Below are 16,129 nucleotides of genomic sequence, written 5' to 3'. Positions count from 1 at the left end.
CATGTAAAGTGGAGCAGCATGTGTTAGGACCGGCTCCTGGCTGGCTCCAAGGCCAGCTCCTTCTCTGCTGTGAAACTTGGTCTCTTTGATCAAAAGGTTAATTTCTGCATTATTTGTCTTACAAAGTTGCTAAGAAGATAAAGTGAGATAAGAGAAGTGAAAGTGCTTAGCTTTGATTAGGGACTGAGTTTTTTTTCTGTCCCTCTAACCGATTCTGACACCCATGAATCAGGCTTTGGTTTTAAAAAAAAAAATAGAGGAATTCGCTCTCTGTTAGATATTCATTAACCTCTAGAGCCCTGCCCACATCAATGGGCGAGGTCTTAATTCTTTCAACTTTCTCTGTTGCTAAATCTGTGACCCTCTTAATAAAACCCAAGGGACTGTACAGAAGAAGAAAAAACAAGACATTTTTAAGAAACAATTTAAAATACCTCTTGCTGAGATTGTGATTTTTTTCATTTGCCCTTCTTAGAATGTACCAAGGAGAAAAGAAGGTTTTTTTTTTTAAACTTTAGTTTCACTTTCCAGATTGCAGCAAACTTCCTCACTTCCCAGATGAAAACGACTGGATTTGAACTAATGAAAAAAGGAACGGTCAGCTGCCATCAGAGTAAGTGAAGGTGTGTATTTTAAATTCTTCCTGGGATAGGATCTCTCATGTTGGGTACAGCTAGAACGCTTGTTGGCTTTAGCATTCTTTGATCTTTCTTGGGTCTGGTGCTTGAGATCGAGTCGGAATCATTCAACATGGAGAGTAGAAAAAGAGGAGAGAATATAGGTGTGAGGAGACTTGTATCACAACTCAGAAGACAAGGAACAGCAACAGTTTCTCATTAGCATGATAAAACGTTTTATGCAGTATTTTTTTTTCCTTTGTAGTGTTCTGTAACTGGGAAAGCACATTAGGGAAGCGATGGAAATCATCGGGCAACAGCCTTTTTTTAAAATCACGTCTTTGTCTTAAGGATGCAGAGCCCTGTGAGCTTTAAAGAGTTTATCTCCTCTCAGTTTTCTTGGCTGGAGAGGAGACAGGGGCTGGCATTTTATAACGGGCTTGACAAGGAGAAAACACTTCAGGTATTCCTAGGAGTAAGAAAATGGCTTTCTCTGGCCACATAAAGGAAAACGGAAGCAGATGAGGCATGGAAAGATCTTCAGATGTGTAGGAATGTCAGAAATGAGCAAACATGGGCTGGTCAGCCTCGGGCGGTACTGGTTTCAGGAAGTTGGCTCCCAACTTTACAGTAGGATTATGTGTTAGTGTGTGTCTGCAGGTAGATGCGCCTGCATAAATTTAGGGGAAAAAATATTGTGAATTTACAAACCAAACTGTACAAGCCAAACTGCAAATAATGATTAAGCACCCTGGCGGCAGACGCCAGGTCCCAAACATGATGCAATATTGTCTTTTACTTGGACAAAGAAATGTGTAGTCCTTGGTTTTCCAAAATTGCAAGGCCCAGTGAATCTACTTTTCATCTCTTTTTAACTTTGTTTCTGTTACGTCTCATGAAACATCAACTCTTCACTCTAATTTCATTCTCTCGCTTTTTTTGTTTGTTTTACTGTAGCACATTCTAGAATAACTTTTTCATGCCGATTGTCTACTTATAAACTTACTGAGTCTGTGCACATCTCAAAACGCTTCTTCCCCTTATCTTTAATTGTTCAGCCTCATATGAAATGTGGGGTTCAAAATTATTCCCCCTGCACGTTTTGAAAGCTTAGCACTATTGTTTTCTAGTGGCTTATGTTGCTGATGGAAAGTTTTGTGGAATCAGGATCTCTTTCCCCTGGAAGTAATTGAGCATATGTTCTCCTTAAAAGGTTTTAGGATTTTTCTGGTGGATGATCACTATTCTGACGTTTCAAAAGAGTCTGTGTCTTTTTCCTTTTTCACTCATCCTGCCTGGCATTTGGTGAGTCTCTTCCATCAGGTGAAGTGTATCTCATATCTGGGAATGTCTTTCAGTCCTTACATGTTTTGTAAATGGCTTAATCCTTCTCAGTAATTCTTACCTCTAGCTACAGGCCTTCCAGAAGAGTTAAATGTCACCTAGGCAAAGGAGGGGAATATATTTCGGGGACTATGCCTGTGAGTTGGTAAATAGAGGTAGTGCCCTTATGGTACTGGAAAGAGTTTTCAGAATGGGCTTTAGAACTATAAAGAACAATAGATTAACAATAGGTTGTAACAATAGATTGTTACAATCTAATTGTAACAGTAGATGAAATGAAATTTTAAAATAACTAAGGAAAAACGTGAAGAGGATGAGGAAATAGTATAATTAAGTTCCTCATCTTTTCGGTAGGAAGAATCTACTTAAGGTCCAGAAATGAAGAAGTAGAAACACAAGCATATTATTTAGGTTTGTGGAAGTGACCATGAGAATTAAAAGTAGAAACAGTCAAGAGGTTTACCTTGGAACGTTGCAGCTGGGGTGGAGGTGAAAAGCGAGAAGCGAGTTTGTGTTTTGATCCTTTTTTGTGCTGATTGAATTATTTCCATTTGATGTATTACTTGTATAATACGTACTTGTATATCATAAATGTTACGAGTAATGAGATCACATTTGTTACATATATTACATATATAGTCACATTTGTTACATATATTGCAAGTAATAAACCAATGTATATGGAAGCGCATGTTATTAATGCTGCCCATTACTTTGCTGTTTTTCTTTTATAAGGCAGAATCATGAGCAGGGATTTGCTTTATTGTATCTACTCCTTTTTGGGACTGTTGCCCTTCTGGATACTGTGTACATCTTCTACCAACAAATGTACTGTTAGACATGAAATAGCTGACTGCAGTCATCTGAAGTTGACTCAAATACCTGATGACCTCCCAACAAACATAACAGTGTTGAATCTTACCCATAATCAACTCAGAAGATTACCACCTGCCAATTTTACAAGATATAGCCAACTTACTATCTTGGATGGAGGATTTAACACCATCTCAAAGCTGGAGCCAGAACTGTGCCAAAGTCTCCCTTTGTTGGAAATTTTGAACCTCCAACACAATGAGCTATCTCAGCTTTCTGATAAAACCTTTATCTTCTGCATGAATTTGACTGAACTCCATCTAATGTCCAACTCAATCCAGAAAATTCAAAGTAATCCCTTTAAAAGCCTGAAGGTAAGATGGAAATGAATATTTCCATGTAAGAAATGAAAAATGTTATTGAATATTGTTTTCAAGTCATTTGTGCATCTTTAGACTTCATGTCTAAATATCAAGGTGAAGAATAAGAAATCTGATCTACCCAAATGGGTAGGAGGGCTCCACACACAAATACGGCCATTATGATTGGAAATATTTTCAAGAGAGCAAATACTGTAATTTTAAAGAACTCTCCTCTCTTGCATCCTTCCACTAGAAATAGAACTTAGATTCAAGAGGTAGAGACCAGAGAGGAATCAGCATATCCCATGAAGAATGGCAAATAAACTCTCCACACTGCTGATTTAGTACCTGCAATAATGAAAACATATGTCGAGTCCAAATTCTAATTTAAATAAAATTAACAATTTGAGGCATGATAAAGCCAACTGTTCAGCTAAAAATTACATACTTTTGATTTAAGAAATCTTCTACAGTATTGCTTTTCAGTAGCTACCACCTTTTTCTTGTCAGTACTTTGCTTGAATTTAAATCTGTGAAAAAATATGCTAGTGTCTTTAAATCTGAGGCAATTATTAAGTGCTTTTCTTATATCAAAGCTATTTTCAGAACTCTGTTTTCTTCATTTTGTGGGCTTATAAAAAACTGAGCATTCCTCGACCTCAAATACCAAGAATAATATATAAATTTAAATATTCTTAGAGACATTTATAAAATGATTTGCTTGCTAGCTAGGGATTTGAAATTCTTTCTTGTGCCCTCTTAGATTCTGATGTAGATGAAATGATGTCTTTGGGCACAAAGACCTCAAAATCCGGTTAATTGCCGGCAAAATGTTATTCTTATTTTTAAAACATAAATAGAAGTCTTAAGCTCTTTGATAGACATTACATAAGATATTGCCCTAATATGTATCAGTTTTTCCTTACATTTTACCTGAGTGGAAGTTTACATGTTCAAAGGTAGCACAAAGTGACAAAACATCCTACAGCACAGACAAAACAAAATAATAATATTCTGTACTAGTCATGACGCAAAATTTACATAACTACCGATCTTTCTCAACATGAAAATCTTTTAAAAATTTCATGAACAGCAACATTCTCCTCATGCTTCTTAAGAAAATATTTCTTCATCATTTTTTTTGTTGTTTAGTTTCAAGGTTGATGCATGACACTATGTTTGATAAGCCACATGAATATTTCTTACATCATAAAGAAATGCTTATTATAAATAAATAAGTAAATAAAAATGCTTATTATGAATATTCCTTACATCACGAATAAGTAAGCTGAAGTCATTTTATTTTGGTAAGAGAAATAAAGTGATTCTTTGAATTAAGAAATTAGTCTTTGGGGCTTCCCTGGTGGCGCAGTGGTTGAGAATCCGCTTGCCGATGCAGGGGACACGGGTTCGTGCCCCGGTCCGGGAAGATCCCACATGCCGCGGAGCGGCTGGGCCCGTGAGCCATGGCCGCTGAGCCTGCGCGTCCGGAGCCTGTGCTCCGCAACGGGAGAGGCCACAACAGTGAGAGGCCCGCGTACTGCAAAAAAAAAAAAAAAAAAAAAGAAATTAGTCTTTGTAGCAATGGTATTTTCGATCACAACCAAGATTTTTTTATTACTCCTACCGTCAGTTTTCTATAGAATAATAAAGATGTGACATTTTGCTGTCCAGTTATTTCTAAGATTCATGTACATTTAAAATAACTATTTTTTCATGGCAAGACTGTAACTTATATACATATTTTTTCCCCTCAGAATTTAATCAAATTAGACCTAGCTCATAATGGTTTATCATCTACTAAATTAGGAACTCAGCTGCAACTGGAAAACCTCCAAGAGCTTCTACTATCAAATAATAAAATTTCTGCACTAAGACGTGAAGAACTTGATTTCCTTGGCAACTCTTCTTTAAAAAGATTAGAGTTGTCATCAAATCAAATAAAAGAGGTAAGATAAAAAATTTTGTGTTGTACTTTTAAGTGTGGGCAGTCCCTAATTGTGTCACGTGGGTAAGAATCTAAAGGTAGAGATGGAGAAAGAGGTGATAACCTTTGTCACATCTTCTAGAAATCCTTCACACTTACTGCTTAGGGCCATTGATGTCATCCTCGCAAGAAAGGGAGTTTGGTAGCCATTTGGAGCTGGAGCTCTGCTGTCAAACAGAAGTGGGTTAAAATCCATGATCCATTACAGACCAGGACTTTGGCCTTGGGGACTTAACCTCTCTGGGTCTAGTTTCCTTGCCTGTAAAGTGGAAATAATACTATCTCTTGTGCAAAATCCCTGGAAGAATTAAAATAGTATGATGGTTAAGAGCACAGGCTTTAGAGTTGGGTTAGCTGACTCCCTATGTGGCCTTTGTCTGTTAATAACTGTGCAATCGGGCAAGTTATTCAAGTTCTCTCTGCTCCAGTTCTCTAGTTTTAAAATTGGTATAATAATAACACTTCCCCATAGGCTTATGTGGCAAAGAATTTAGCACAGTGCCTGGCATTATAGGTAATGCTCGATAAACAATAATTAGCATTATATTTTTACAAGCACCTTCCTATATAATGGAGTAAACCTAACCTTCTCTTTTTGGGTCTGTGATCTTCAATTTATTCATTAGTTTTGCATACAGGTGTGTCTGTATTTTATTCCTTTACAAGCCAAGAATAAGAATATTTGGAATCCTAAACAAAACCAGATTTTTAAAGCTATATTAATTTTCAGATTAAAAAATAGACTGTGAATGAAATTATCCTGAAATAATAATTAAATATTTTATGCAAGCTACTCAGGTTCATTTTTGAACAGCATTTTTTTGTTGTTTAGAACATTTATTGTAGAAATATATAAATAAATGTAAAATATATAAGTAATGAGGAGAAAAATAAAAATTATCCAAAAGCTCATAGTCTCAGGACAACCAATGTTAACATTTGGGTATGTTTGTCTCCAGCTTTTCTCCGTGTAATAAAAGAAAAAACAACAGCACCTGAAATTCATAGAGTACTTAACTGTGTGGCCAACACTGTGACAAGTTCTTTTTTAATACCATTTTGTCTAGTCCTGTAACCAACTTACGCTTATCATCGTTTTACACAAGAGTAAATTGAGATGAAGAAAGATTAAGGAACCTGTCCATAGCCTCACAGGTGATGGACTGGTGACAGAGCTGGGTTTCTGGCAGTGTTAGACCAGGGCCCCACGCTCTTAGCAGCTGTGCTGTGCTGCCTCTCTGAGAATGATGGTGTATCCTGCCTTTTAAAAGTAATATCATAACATGAATATCCTCCACGTCATTAAGAATTATTCACAAGCTTAATTTTAGTGACTGCAAAATAATCCTATCCTATAGATTTACCATAATTAATCTAATCATTTCCTGCTTTGTATATTGACTCACTTTCTTCCACATTTCTCTCATGTCATCCATTGGCCCTAACATCTCACAAGTGACACAGTAGAAATCAGAGCCTCTTTGCTCTCCCAGGAGACTTGACCTCTATCCTCTTTGGATCCCCTCCCTCCTGCCTCTTGCTCTCTTGCTCCAGCGCTGAGTCTCATAGCAGCCAAGGCTTCTAGTGAGGGACTGGGGGGCAGAGCGGAAGGGAGCTGGAAACACGGTAATGAAATAGTCAGGAGAAAACCTTGGTGGGAAGACAGAGAGGATCGCTGGAGCTCAGAGTCATAGAAAGGAAAGTGCATGTCAATGTTTCATAGTAAAATCCACCCATTCGCTCCAGAATGTTCACTGAGAGCAGTGGTCACGAAGAGGGAAACAGGATCTGCCCCAGAGGTGACTTTACAAATAGGTTATTAATTACAGTAATACTCACTGTGATGTAATTACAGTAACTCAGTGTGATGAAGTAAAAGTACCAGGAGACTTAACTCAGCCTGGGAGATCAGGGAAGACCCTCTGAAGAAGTGGCAGCTAAGCTGATACATGGATGCTGAGTTACCAGTGAGCAGGGGAGGCAAGGGCTGGAGCAGGAGGTGGGTGATGGTACAGAGGAAGGAGCTGGGAGACAGAGGGATGGAGAGAAAACCCGGAGAAGGCGGTGAAAGAGGAAAGGGGATTGAGTAGAGAATATGCCTGCTTTTCAAGGGTCACACAGACTCGTTGTGTTTTGGTTATTAACCTCTTTTTCCGTCCCACTCTTAGTTCTCTCCAGGGTGTTTTCATGCAATTGGAAAATTATTTGGCTTCTCTCTGAACAATGCCAAACTGAGCCCCAGTCTCATAGAAGAGCTCTGCTTGGAATTATCAAACACAAGCATTCAGAATCTGTCCCTGAGCAACAACCAGCTGTACACAACCAGCAACACGACTTTTGCTGGGCTGAAGCAGACAAATCTCACAATGCTCGACCTTTCCCATAACAGCCTAAGTGTGATTGGCAATGATTCCTTTGCGTGGCTTCCACATCTAGAATACCTCTTTCTGGAGTATAATAATATACAACATCTGTCTTCTCGCTCTTTTTATGGGCTTTCCAACGTGAGATACCTGAATTTGAGACGATCTTTTACTAAACAAAGCATTTCCCTGGCTTCACTTCCCAAGATTGATGATTTTTCCTTTCAGTGGCTAAAATGTTTGGAGTATCTCAATATGGAAGATAACACCTTTCCAGGCATAAAAAGCAATACTTTCACGGGATTGACAAGGCTGAGATGTTTAAGTCTATCCAACTCCTTCTCAAGTTTGGGAACTTTAACAAATGAAACGTTTTTATCACTTGCTGGTTCTCCTCTGCTCATACTCAACCTAACCAAAAATAAAATCTCAAAAATAGAGAGTGGTGCTTTTTCTTGGTTGGGCCACCTAAATGTACTTGACCTTGGCCTTAATGAAATTGGGCAGGAACTCACAGGCCAGGAATGGAGAGGTCTAGAAAATATTGTTGAAATCTACCTTTCCTACAACAAATACCTAGAGCTGACTAGCAACTCTTTTGCCTTGGTTCCAAGCCTTCAACGACTGATGCTCCGAAGGGTGGCCCTTAAAAATGTGAATAGCTCCCCTTCACCTTTTCACCCTCTTCCTAACCTGACCATTCTGGATCTAAGCAACAACAACATAGCCAACATAAATGATGAACTGTTGAAGGGTCTTGAGAAACTAGAAATTCTGGATTTGCAGCATAACAACTTAGCTCGCCTCTGGAAGCATGCAAACCCTGGCGGTCCTATTCATTTTCTGAAGGGTCTTTCTCACCTCCACATCCTTAACTTAGAGTCTAATGGCTTTGATGAGGTCCCAGCAGAAGTCTTCAAGGACTTACGTGAATTGAAGAGCATCGATTTAGGATGGAATAATTTAAATATCCTTCCGCCATCTGTCTTTGATAATCAAGTGTCGCTAAAGTCATTAAGCCTTCAGAAGAATCTCATAACATCTGTTGAAAAGAACGTTTTTGGGCCAGCATTCAAGAACCTGAGTAATTTAGATATGAGCTTTAATCCATTCGATTGTACATGTGAAAGCATTGCCTGGTTTGTTACTTGGATTAATAATACCCATACCAACATCTCTGAACTATCAAGCCGTTACCTCTGCAACACTCCACCTCAATATCATGGTTTCCCAGTGATGCTTTTTGATATATCACCCTGCAAAGACAGTGCCCCATTTGAACTCCTTTTCATGATAAATACCAGTATCCTATTGATTTTTATCCTTATTGTACTCCTCATCCATTTTGAAGGCTGGAAGATATCTTTTTATTGGAATGTTTCAGTGCATCGAGTTCTTGGTTTCAAAGAAATAGACAGACAGCCAGAACAGTTTGAATATGCGGCATATATAATTCATGCCTATAAGGATAGGGATTGGGTCTGGGAACACTTCTCCCCAATGGAAGAAGAAGATCATACACTCAGATTTTGTCTGGAAGAAAGGGATTTTGACGCAGGTGTCCTTGAACTTGAAGCAATTGTTAATAGCATCAGAAGGAGCAGAAAAATTATTTTTGTTATAACACAGAATCTACTGAAAGATCCATTATGCAAAAGGTAGGTGAACACTCTGAAATGTATTCTCGTTTTTAAATTGAGCTTTTAAATATTACTAACATTATTACTCACAACTCAAAGTATTTTAAAAATAAAATTAAGAAGAAACGTAACCTGATTTTTAGTGACAGATTAAAGTTAATTACAAGGGAAATGTTAATTTTAGAGCTTTGGGCTGTTAAAAACTGTATATTGATATATACCTTAATTCAGTTATTTTTTTTAACTTAGATTCAAGGTGCACCACGCAGTTCAGCAAGCTATTGAACAAAATCTGGATTCCATTATATTGATCTTTCTTGAGGATATTCCGGATTATAAACTGAATCATGCGCTCTGTTTGCGAAGAGGGATGTTTAAATCTCACTGCATCTTGAACTGGCCGGTTCAGAAAGAACGGGTAAATGCCTTTCATCATAAATTGCAAGTAGCACTTGGTTCCAGAAATTCAGTACATTAAATTTATTTAAAGACTAAATTAAAGGAGTAACTTTCCTAATTTAAACAAGGCCCATGGTAAACTTACATTTTACTTGACAAGAATGCAAATCTGTTCATTCATGTTTATAAATAAGAATACCACAAGTGTCTCTCTTCTATGGAGATATATCTCCCTATTTCAGGCCCTTCATTACCAATCGAGTTAATTTTACCCAAAATGAACAGGTAAGAATATCCTTTACTAACGAATACACGGTTGGGTTACTGAGGCCTATCAAACAAAGTTTTCAAGTATTCCTCATTTAAAGAAAAGTTAGAGGCATATGAGTGTCTGTGATCATTATATTTGGGTTTTTTTTTCTGGATGCACTCAGAATAAAATATAACTTTTATGGGTACCACGCTGCTTCGATGGTGAAAGAGTAAAATATACAGCCATATTTTTAAAAGCTGAATTACAGCAGTTTTTCAACTGAAAAGCATTGTATTTTAGTGGCGCCTGTCACAGTGTTGATTTTGTTAAATGTTAAATACCATTTCAATATACATACTCAGGACAGAAAACGTTTGTTTTCTGCAACTTCTTTTCGATTACTTAATAAATAAATACTTTAATAAATACTTATGTTTCCTGATATTTGGAATTCTGCTATATGAGGCATCAGAAGACACTATTCTTTTACTTAGAAGTATTGCAGGAAGGCTTATTTCCTAAAGGTTAATTAGTAGATTGGCTTTGTAGAAACAAAATACTGTCTTCCCCTGGTCACAGACTCAGGACATGGCCCTGGCCAAATCACGTGGTTCCACTGGGATTTTTTCGACTGCTTGATCTTGAAAATTACAGTGATAAACAAAATCTTAACTATTCCCAAATCATTACTGATGACGATCCTGGTATAATACCTTCCCATAGAGTATATTATTATACCATAAAAAAGTATGCTGTGTGTAAATTAGTCCTTATGATTATTTTAAGTTTTATTTTCATTTTACAATAAAAAGAGTCTGATTATTGGAAATAGACATGAATAGCTTTTTAAAACCTTTATAGTTCTGGTATTCAAATATAAAGGAGAGTTGAAATGATCATGTTGAGATAATTTCTATACTTGAAGCACGCATTTGTCTGCTGAATTTAGGGAGCATTTGAGATGTCACACTTTGGAACTTTGATTTAAATAATTCCGTATTCTCAAGGCTAAGTTCACATAATCCTAAAAAAACGTAATACCCGCTGTACTGCTGGTTCTGAAGGACTCTACAACAACATGAATATACGGAGAACTCATTTGCAGTCTCTCATCATACACCACCCTCACGCTTGAGACATGTGTTTTATAGTTTTTTTGGTTAAGATTTGTTTTCTAACTGTGAAATAATCCTGTTTTATTTTGGCATCATAAAATAAAAATCACAACTAGTTTTTTCTTGATGCACTTTGTATGTTATCTATCAATATTCTCAACCTCACTGAAATATTTCTAAATCTATTATTATTATTATGAATTTATCAATATATTGTCGGTTCGTGGAAAGCAGAGCAGGAAGTAATTTTGCTTTCTTTCTCTGGTTTATTTGTTTATGAGGTAGTTGATTACATGCGCACAATTTAAATTGAGCTCAAATGTCATTTTTTTAGAAGTTGCTTAATGTTTATGAGGTTAGGCTATACAAGGGGTGGCCTGTTTACCCGAATATAATTAAAACTAGTAAAAGGCATAAGCCTTGACTTGTGTTTGACCCACACAGGAAGCAGCATCCTAAACTCTGCAGGCTATCCTCTCTAATTGTTCTCAGGAGAAGTCCATCTCCCTTGGGTTCAAGACAAAGGGAGTGCAGAAAATGATGTTTATCTGACCTATTTGATTTACACACGTGAACTGACTTGTCTGAATTCTCTCAGGATGTCATCATGTAATCGGTTCACCCCAACTCCTTCCCGTTTTCACTTTTAAAACAAAATCCAGCTGAATCAACAACATGGAGTTTGAAATAAATCTAGGAATTTAGATTTTACCTAAAAATGACACCTTTTAGGCTGTAATAAGAAGTAGATGCAATCAATCTGTTAGTGAGTAGGGGGGTTTTCAATGCCATTTATTTAACAATATTTACTTTTCCCAATGTCTACCTTAGACTATTTGTAGAAGGGTCTCAGTAGTAAGTGATGGTGATCATGAGAAAATGTAAAGATGTTCCAACTCGAGAGCTCAAAATACATTTCTTACGATCTATAGAGACAGTGGGCATCAGAGATCTTTTGGGGGTGACGAAAATGTTATAAAATGTTATAAATGTTATAAAATTGGATTATGGTAATGATTTCACAGCTATGTAAATTTACTAAAAATCGTTGAATCATACACTTAAAACAGGTGAATTTTTGGTACAAAATTATATATTAATTGTGTATTAATAAAGCTGTCAAAAAATTGTATTCATTGAGGAGCTAGCTACATGTGCCTAGCCTTGTGCTAACTAAGCAGTATGGAGTATGATTTGATATGAAATGTATTGTAGGAAATGGGGCAGTAGGAGCTAGGGTGGGAAGGAATTCTTGGGGATAGACCTGGACAAGGAAGGCTCCGTGGAAGAAGGTCAGACCTTTCAAAGGCGGGTAGGATTTTGGTGAGGGAGAAGGAAGATGGAAAGGAGGGAGGGAGACATGAGTCGGTGTTGGGAGACAGTGGAGATACTGTGGAGGATGGAACCAGAGGGCGTGGCAGAGGAGTTTAGATTCAACAGGTTAGGTAGTTTGAAATTGTAACGTTATAGGTTTCTATTGGCAAAACCAGAAATTATAATAAAATTCCCTCTTGGGGTCTGTTACTTAGATTTATGTGACACCTGGTTGAATAGAGGAGCATAACTTATAATTTCACAGTCCAAACAGCCAGGCTTACTTTCACATAATAGAAGGGGATTTGAAGTGTTTTTTTCCCCAATAAATATATAAATCTATATTAAAATAGCAAAGCATGACAATCGATTGATCATTAGTTACTAATTACACCAGGTGATATGTTAGCCATTCTTAGCTTTGCAACTAAGCTTTGATCCATCTTCCTGTCCAAGGAAGAAACTGGTTCTGTTATGTGACTTCCCCCCCCCCACCCCACCCCCAGTTTAACAAACAATCATGAGGGAGGAGTCATGGCACTTTTCATGGTGGAACTTTTCCAGTTCTGTGTGAGAATTTCTGGGAAACCTGTTTTGAATTCTTAGCTTGCTTTTATCTTAAGTCAGTTCCCCAGGAAACAGACTCCAAGATGGAGATCAACTGAAGCAGGTTAGGGGAGGGCTCTGATTTACAAGGGAGTGAAATAAGTTGGATTGGGAAGAGAGAGAATGATGAGCTTTGAGTCAATTGCAATTGCAGCTGAGGCCTTAGTGGACGGACCCCATGGAGAGCTCTGGAGTGGGAATGGCCCTACAGAGTTGACGCAAATCTAGGCATAGGGCCTAGACTGCTATACCCTCACGTCATTGGATGCAGACAGCCCCAGGAAGGAAGTATGACTTGAGCAAAAAGCTTTGCTACAAAGCAGTTCCAAAGTAGGGGCTCAGTTGTGAAACATCAGAAGGCAACACTCTGGGCAGCTGGAAGAATAGATGCCCGAGCCCCTGACGGGGAGAGCTTGGTGGTTCACTACAGCATCCACTACACCTTCTAAGGTATTTATCGCTCCACTGGTTTCTTTAAGCACTTCTGCAAGGTTGCAGCCATTTTGTTTTTAAAAAATAAAGTCTCTTCCAGAAATTATCAATCTGCCCTGACCTATGGATTTTGAAAAGGCAGAAAAAAGTGAACCAACTCAAGCTCTGGAGCTCACAGAGGATAATATTAAAGAAGATAGCATTGTCCCACTTCCTTAAGTTAAGTTTCATAATGTAATCAGTGTCACTATATTGGTTCAGTCAATCAAGGTGATGAAGAAACAGCAAGAATTTCAGTTTACTTTTATTGGTACTCTAGTCCAGACAACTCTTGTGGGAATCCTTCTTTGATATACCACCCGCTGCCCTACACACCATGCAGAATGAATCACTTCACTACTTAGGCATCCGTAGTACTTTATTCATACCCTTCGTCCAACTGCACGTCGGGTTCTGCACACTGTTTAGATCTGACTCTATCCCGAACCCCCAGAACATAAGCATCTTGAATACAGGGAGCCTTGTCTTATTCATCTTACTTGCCTTGATATCTAGATGAATGACTGGAACATAGTAATTTTTCAAACAAGAGTCTGGGCTGAAAAGTAAATGTTAGATTGGTGGTGTGGCAGTGGAAATAGGCACGTTAGCTTTTTTAGAAATATATTTTTACCATCAGGAAATTTTGTATTTGGTAGTTCTGTTTCTGGGAGAGAAAATAAACAAAGAGAATCAGGATACTCCAAAATTCCCTCCAACCTCCTGCAACTCTGCAATACCTATTCCAGAAACATGCCCGTGTGCCACGTAGGCATGGTCCAGGGAGTTCCAGGTCCCCACTTAAATAAAACCTTAGTTTACGTTCTAAGTTTTCTTGGGATCAGGTTATTAGGGATTTTTGGCTATTGAATTGTAGTTCCTTATGTATTTTGGAAATTAATTCCCCCAAGTTTCTAGAACCAATTTCAACGTGCGCTGGTGGGTGGGCTGTGGCAGGGGGAGGCAGTTCCCACGCACCCAAGCAATCTCTGACACCAGCTGGGTGTCCTACAATTCAGCTCAGTTCTGACACCATCTACCTGGAGAGAGCATCAGATCCCACAGGTTGAGGGCTCAGTCCTCCGAGACTGCCCGCCCCCGCAATTCAGACACCAATCACAAGTCTAAGTTGTCACCTGATTGGATGAGAGTTCCAAGGACCCACTCCTTGGGTTCCATTAACTTGCTAAAGTGGCTCACAGAACTCAGAGAAACATTTTACTTACTAGATTACTGGTTTATTATAAAAGGATATAACCCAGGAACAGCCAGATGGAAGAGAGGCCTAGGGCAAGGTATGCGGAAAGGGTGTGGAGTTTCTGCCCTCCTGGAGCTTGGCCACTATCCCTGAATCTACAGGTGTTCACCAACCCAGAAGCTCTCCAACCCTCATACTTTTGGGGTTTTATGGAGGTTTCCTTATATAAGCATTGTTGATGAAATCATTGACCACTGGTGACTGAATTCAGTCTCAGTCCCCTATCTCCTCCCCAGAAGCTGGGGGTGGGACTGAAATTTCCAGCCCTCTGATCACATGCTTCACTCCGCTGGCAACTAGCCCCAGTCATGAGGTTCTTTCCAAGTCACCTCATTAACCTAAACCCAGCTGTGGTGGAAAGGGGCTTGTTATGAATAACAAAACACCAACTTCACTTTTATGGCTCTGAAGTGATTTCAGGAACTGAGAACAAGAAACTAAACATTATAACAAAAGGTGCTCCCATTACTCTTATCACTAAGAAAATTTCAAGGACTTTAGCTCTGTGCCAGAAACGAACAAAGGCCAAATATATATTTCTTATTATACCTCACAATATCACAACCCGTTATCAGATACATGGTTTTCAAATGTTTTCTCGCATTCTGTAGGTTACTTTTTACTCTGGTGATTGTATTCTTTCCTGTGCAGAAGCTTTTTAGTTTGATGTAGCTCCACGTGTCTATTTTTGCTTGTGTTGCTTGTGCTTTTGGTGTCGGATCTGTGCAATCATTGCCAATACCAGGGTCATGAAGTTTTTCCCTTGTATTTTCTTCTAGTAGGCTTACAGTTTATAAGTTTTTCATCCATTTGAGTTGACTTCTGTGTATGGTGTAAGATAAGGTCAACGGGTATATGAAAAGATTCTCAACATCTGGGACATGCAAATCAAAGCCACAATGAGGTATCACCTCACATCTGTTGAAATGGATATTGTTGAAAAACCAAAGGACAGCACGTGTTGGTGAGGCTGTGGAGAAACTGGAACGCTTGCACACCGTCGGTGGGAATGCCAAATGGCGCCGTTGCTATGGCAAATAATATGGAGGTTCCTCAAAAAATTACAAATAGAAATACCAAATGATCCAGCAACCGCACTCCTGGGTATTTAGCCTGTAAAAAATTAATAAACAAAGACCAGAAGAGGGAGCTCTCATACCCAGTGAGGATAGCTGAGCGCAGCAGGAAGAAGAAAGATTCCTCTTCTTTCCTGGCAAGGACTCAGCCGATGAAAAGCCATGGACTATTCTTACTACAGCACTCCCGACTTCCTTTTCCAGCCTAGAAGGATGGTCTCCTTTCCTTGCTGTGTGGGGACTTGCACGCAGCTCACCATGGTTACAGACCCCAACTGCAATCCTATGCTGATCCCAAATAAGTGCATTTTTGCTGGAGAAATATCTGGCAGTCTATTTGTTTCAGGTCAACAATCCAAAAGCCTTAAAATCAGGATCTCAAAGGGATATTAGCACTCCCAGGTTCGTTACAGCACAATAGCCAAAATGTGTAAATAATCTACTATATATTATAATAATCTAATATATATGTGTATATATAATATATATATTATATCTAATATATATAATC

General features: G+C 38.4%; 1 protein-coding gene across 6 annotated transcripts; it reads left to right on the top strand.

Moving 5' to 3' along the window:
• The first annotated feature begins 356 nt into the window (after positions 1-356).
• Positions 357-10,204, top strand: TLR3 (toll like receptor 3). 6 transcript variants are annotated; one of them, XM_060001309.1, is made up of 6 exons: positions 357-613; positions 1,831-1,922; positions 2,697-3,148; positions 4,894-5,085; positions 7,292-9,144; positions 9,376-10,204. In XM_060001309.1, exons 3-6 carry the CDS (start codon positions 2,705-2,707, stop codon positions 9,602-9,604), a joined length of 2,718 nt encoding a protein of 905 aa, XP_059857292.1. In that variant the 5' UTR covers positions 357-613; positions 1,831-1,922; positions 2,697-2,704; the 3' UTR covers positions 9,605-10,204. The 6 variants fall into 6 exon arrangements, with proteins under 6 accessions (XP_059857292.1, XP_059857291.1, XP_059857289.1 ...); XM_060001308.1 differs by having other exon boundaries at positions 357-623; positions 2,701-3,148; XM_060001306.1 differs by having other exon boundaries at positions 357-623.
• The last annotated feature ends 5,925 nt before the right edge of the window (positions 10,205-16,129 follow it).

This window comes from Delphinus delphis, chromosome 21 (genome assembly GCF_949987515.2).
Source record: "Delphinus delphis chromosome 21, mDelDel1.2, whole genome shotgun sequence".
Taxonomy (NCBI): Eukaryota; Metazoa; Chordata; class Mammalia; order Artiodactyla; family Delphinidae; genus Delphinus; species Delphinus delphis.
This window is presented reverse-complemented; position numbering and strand designations above follow the sequence as displayed.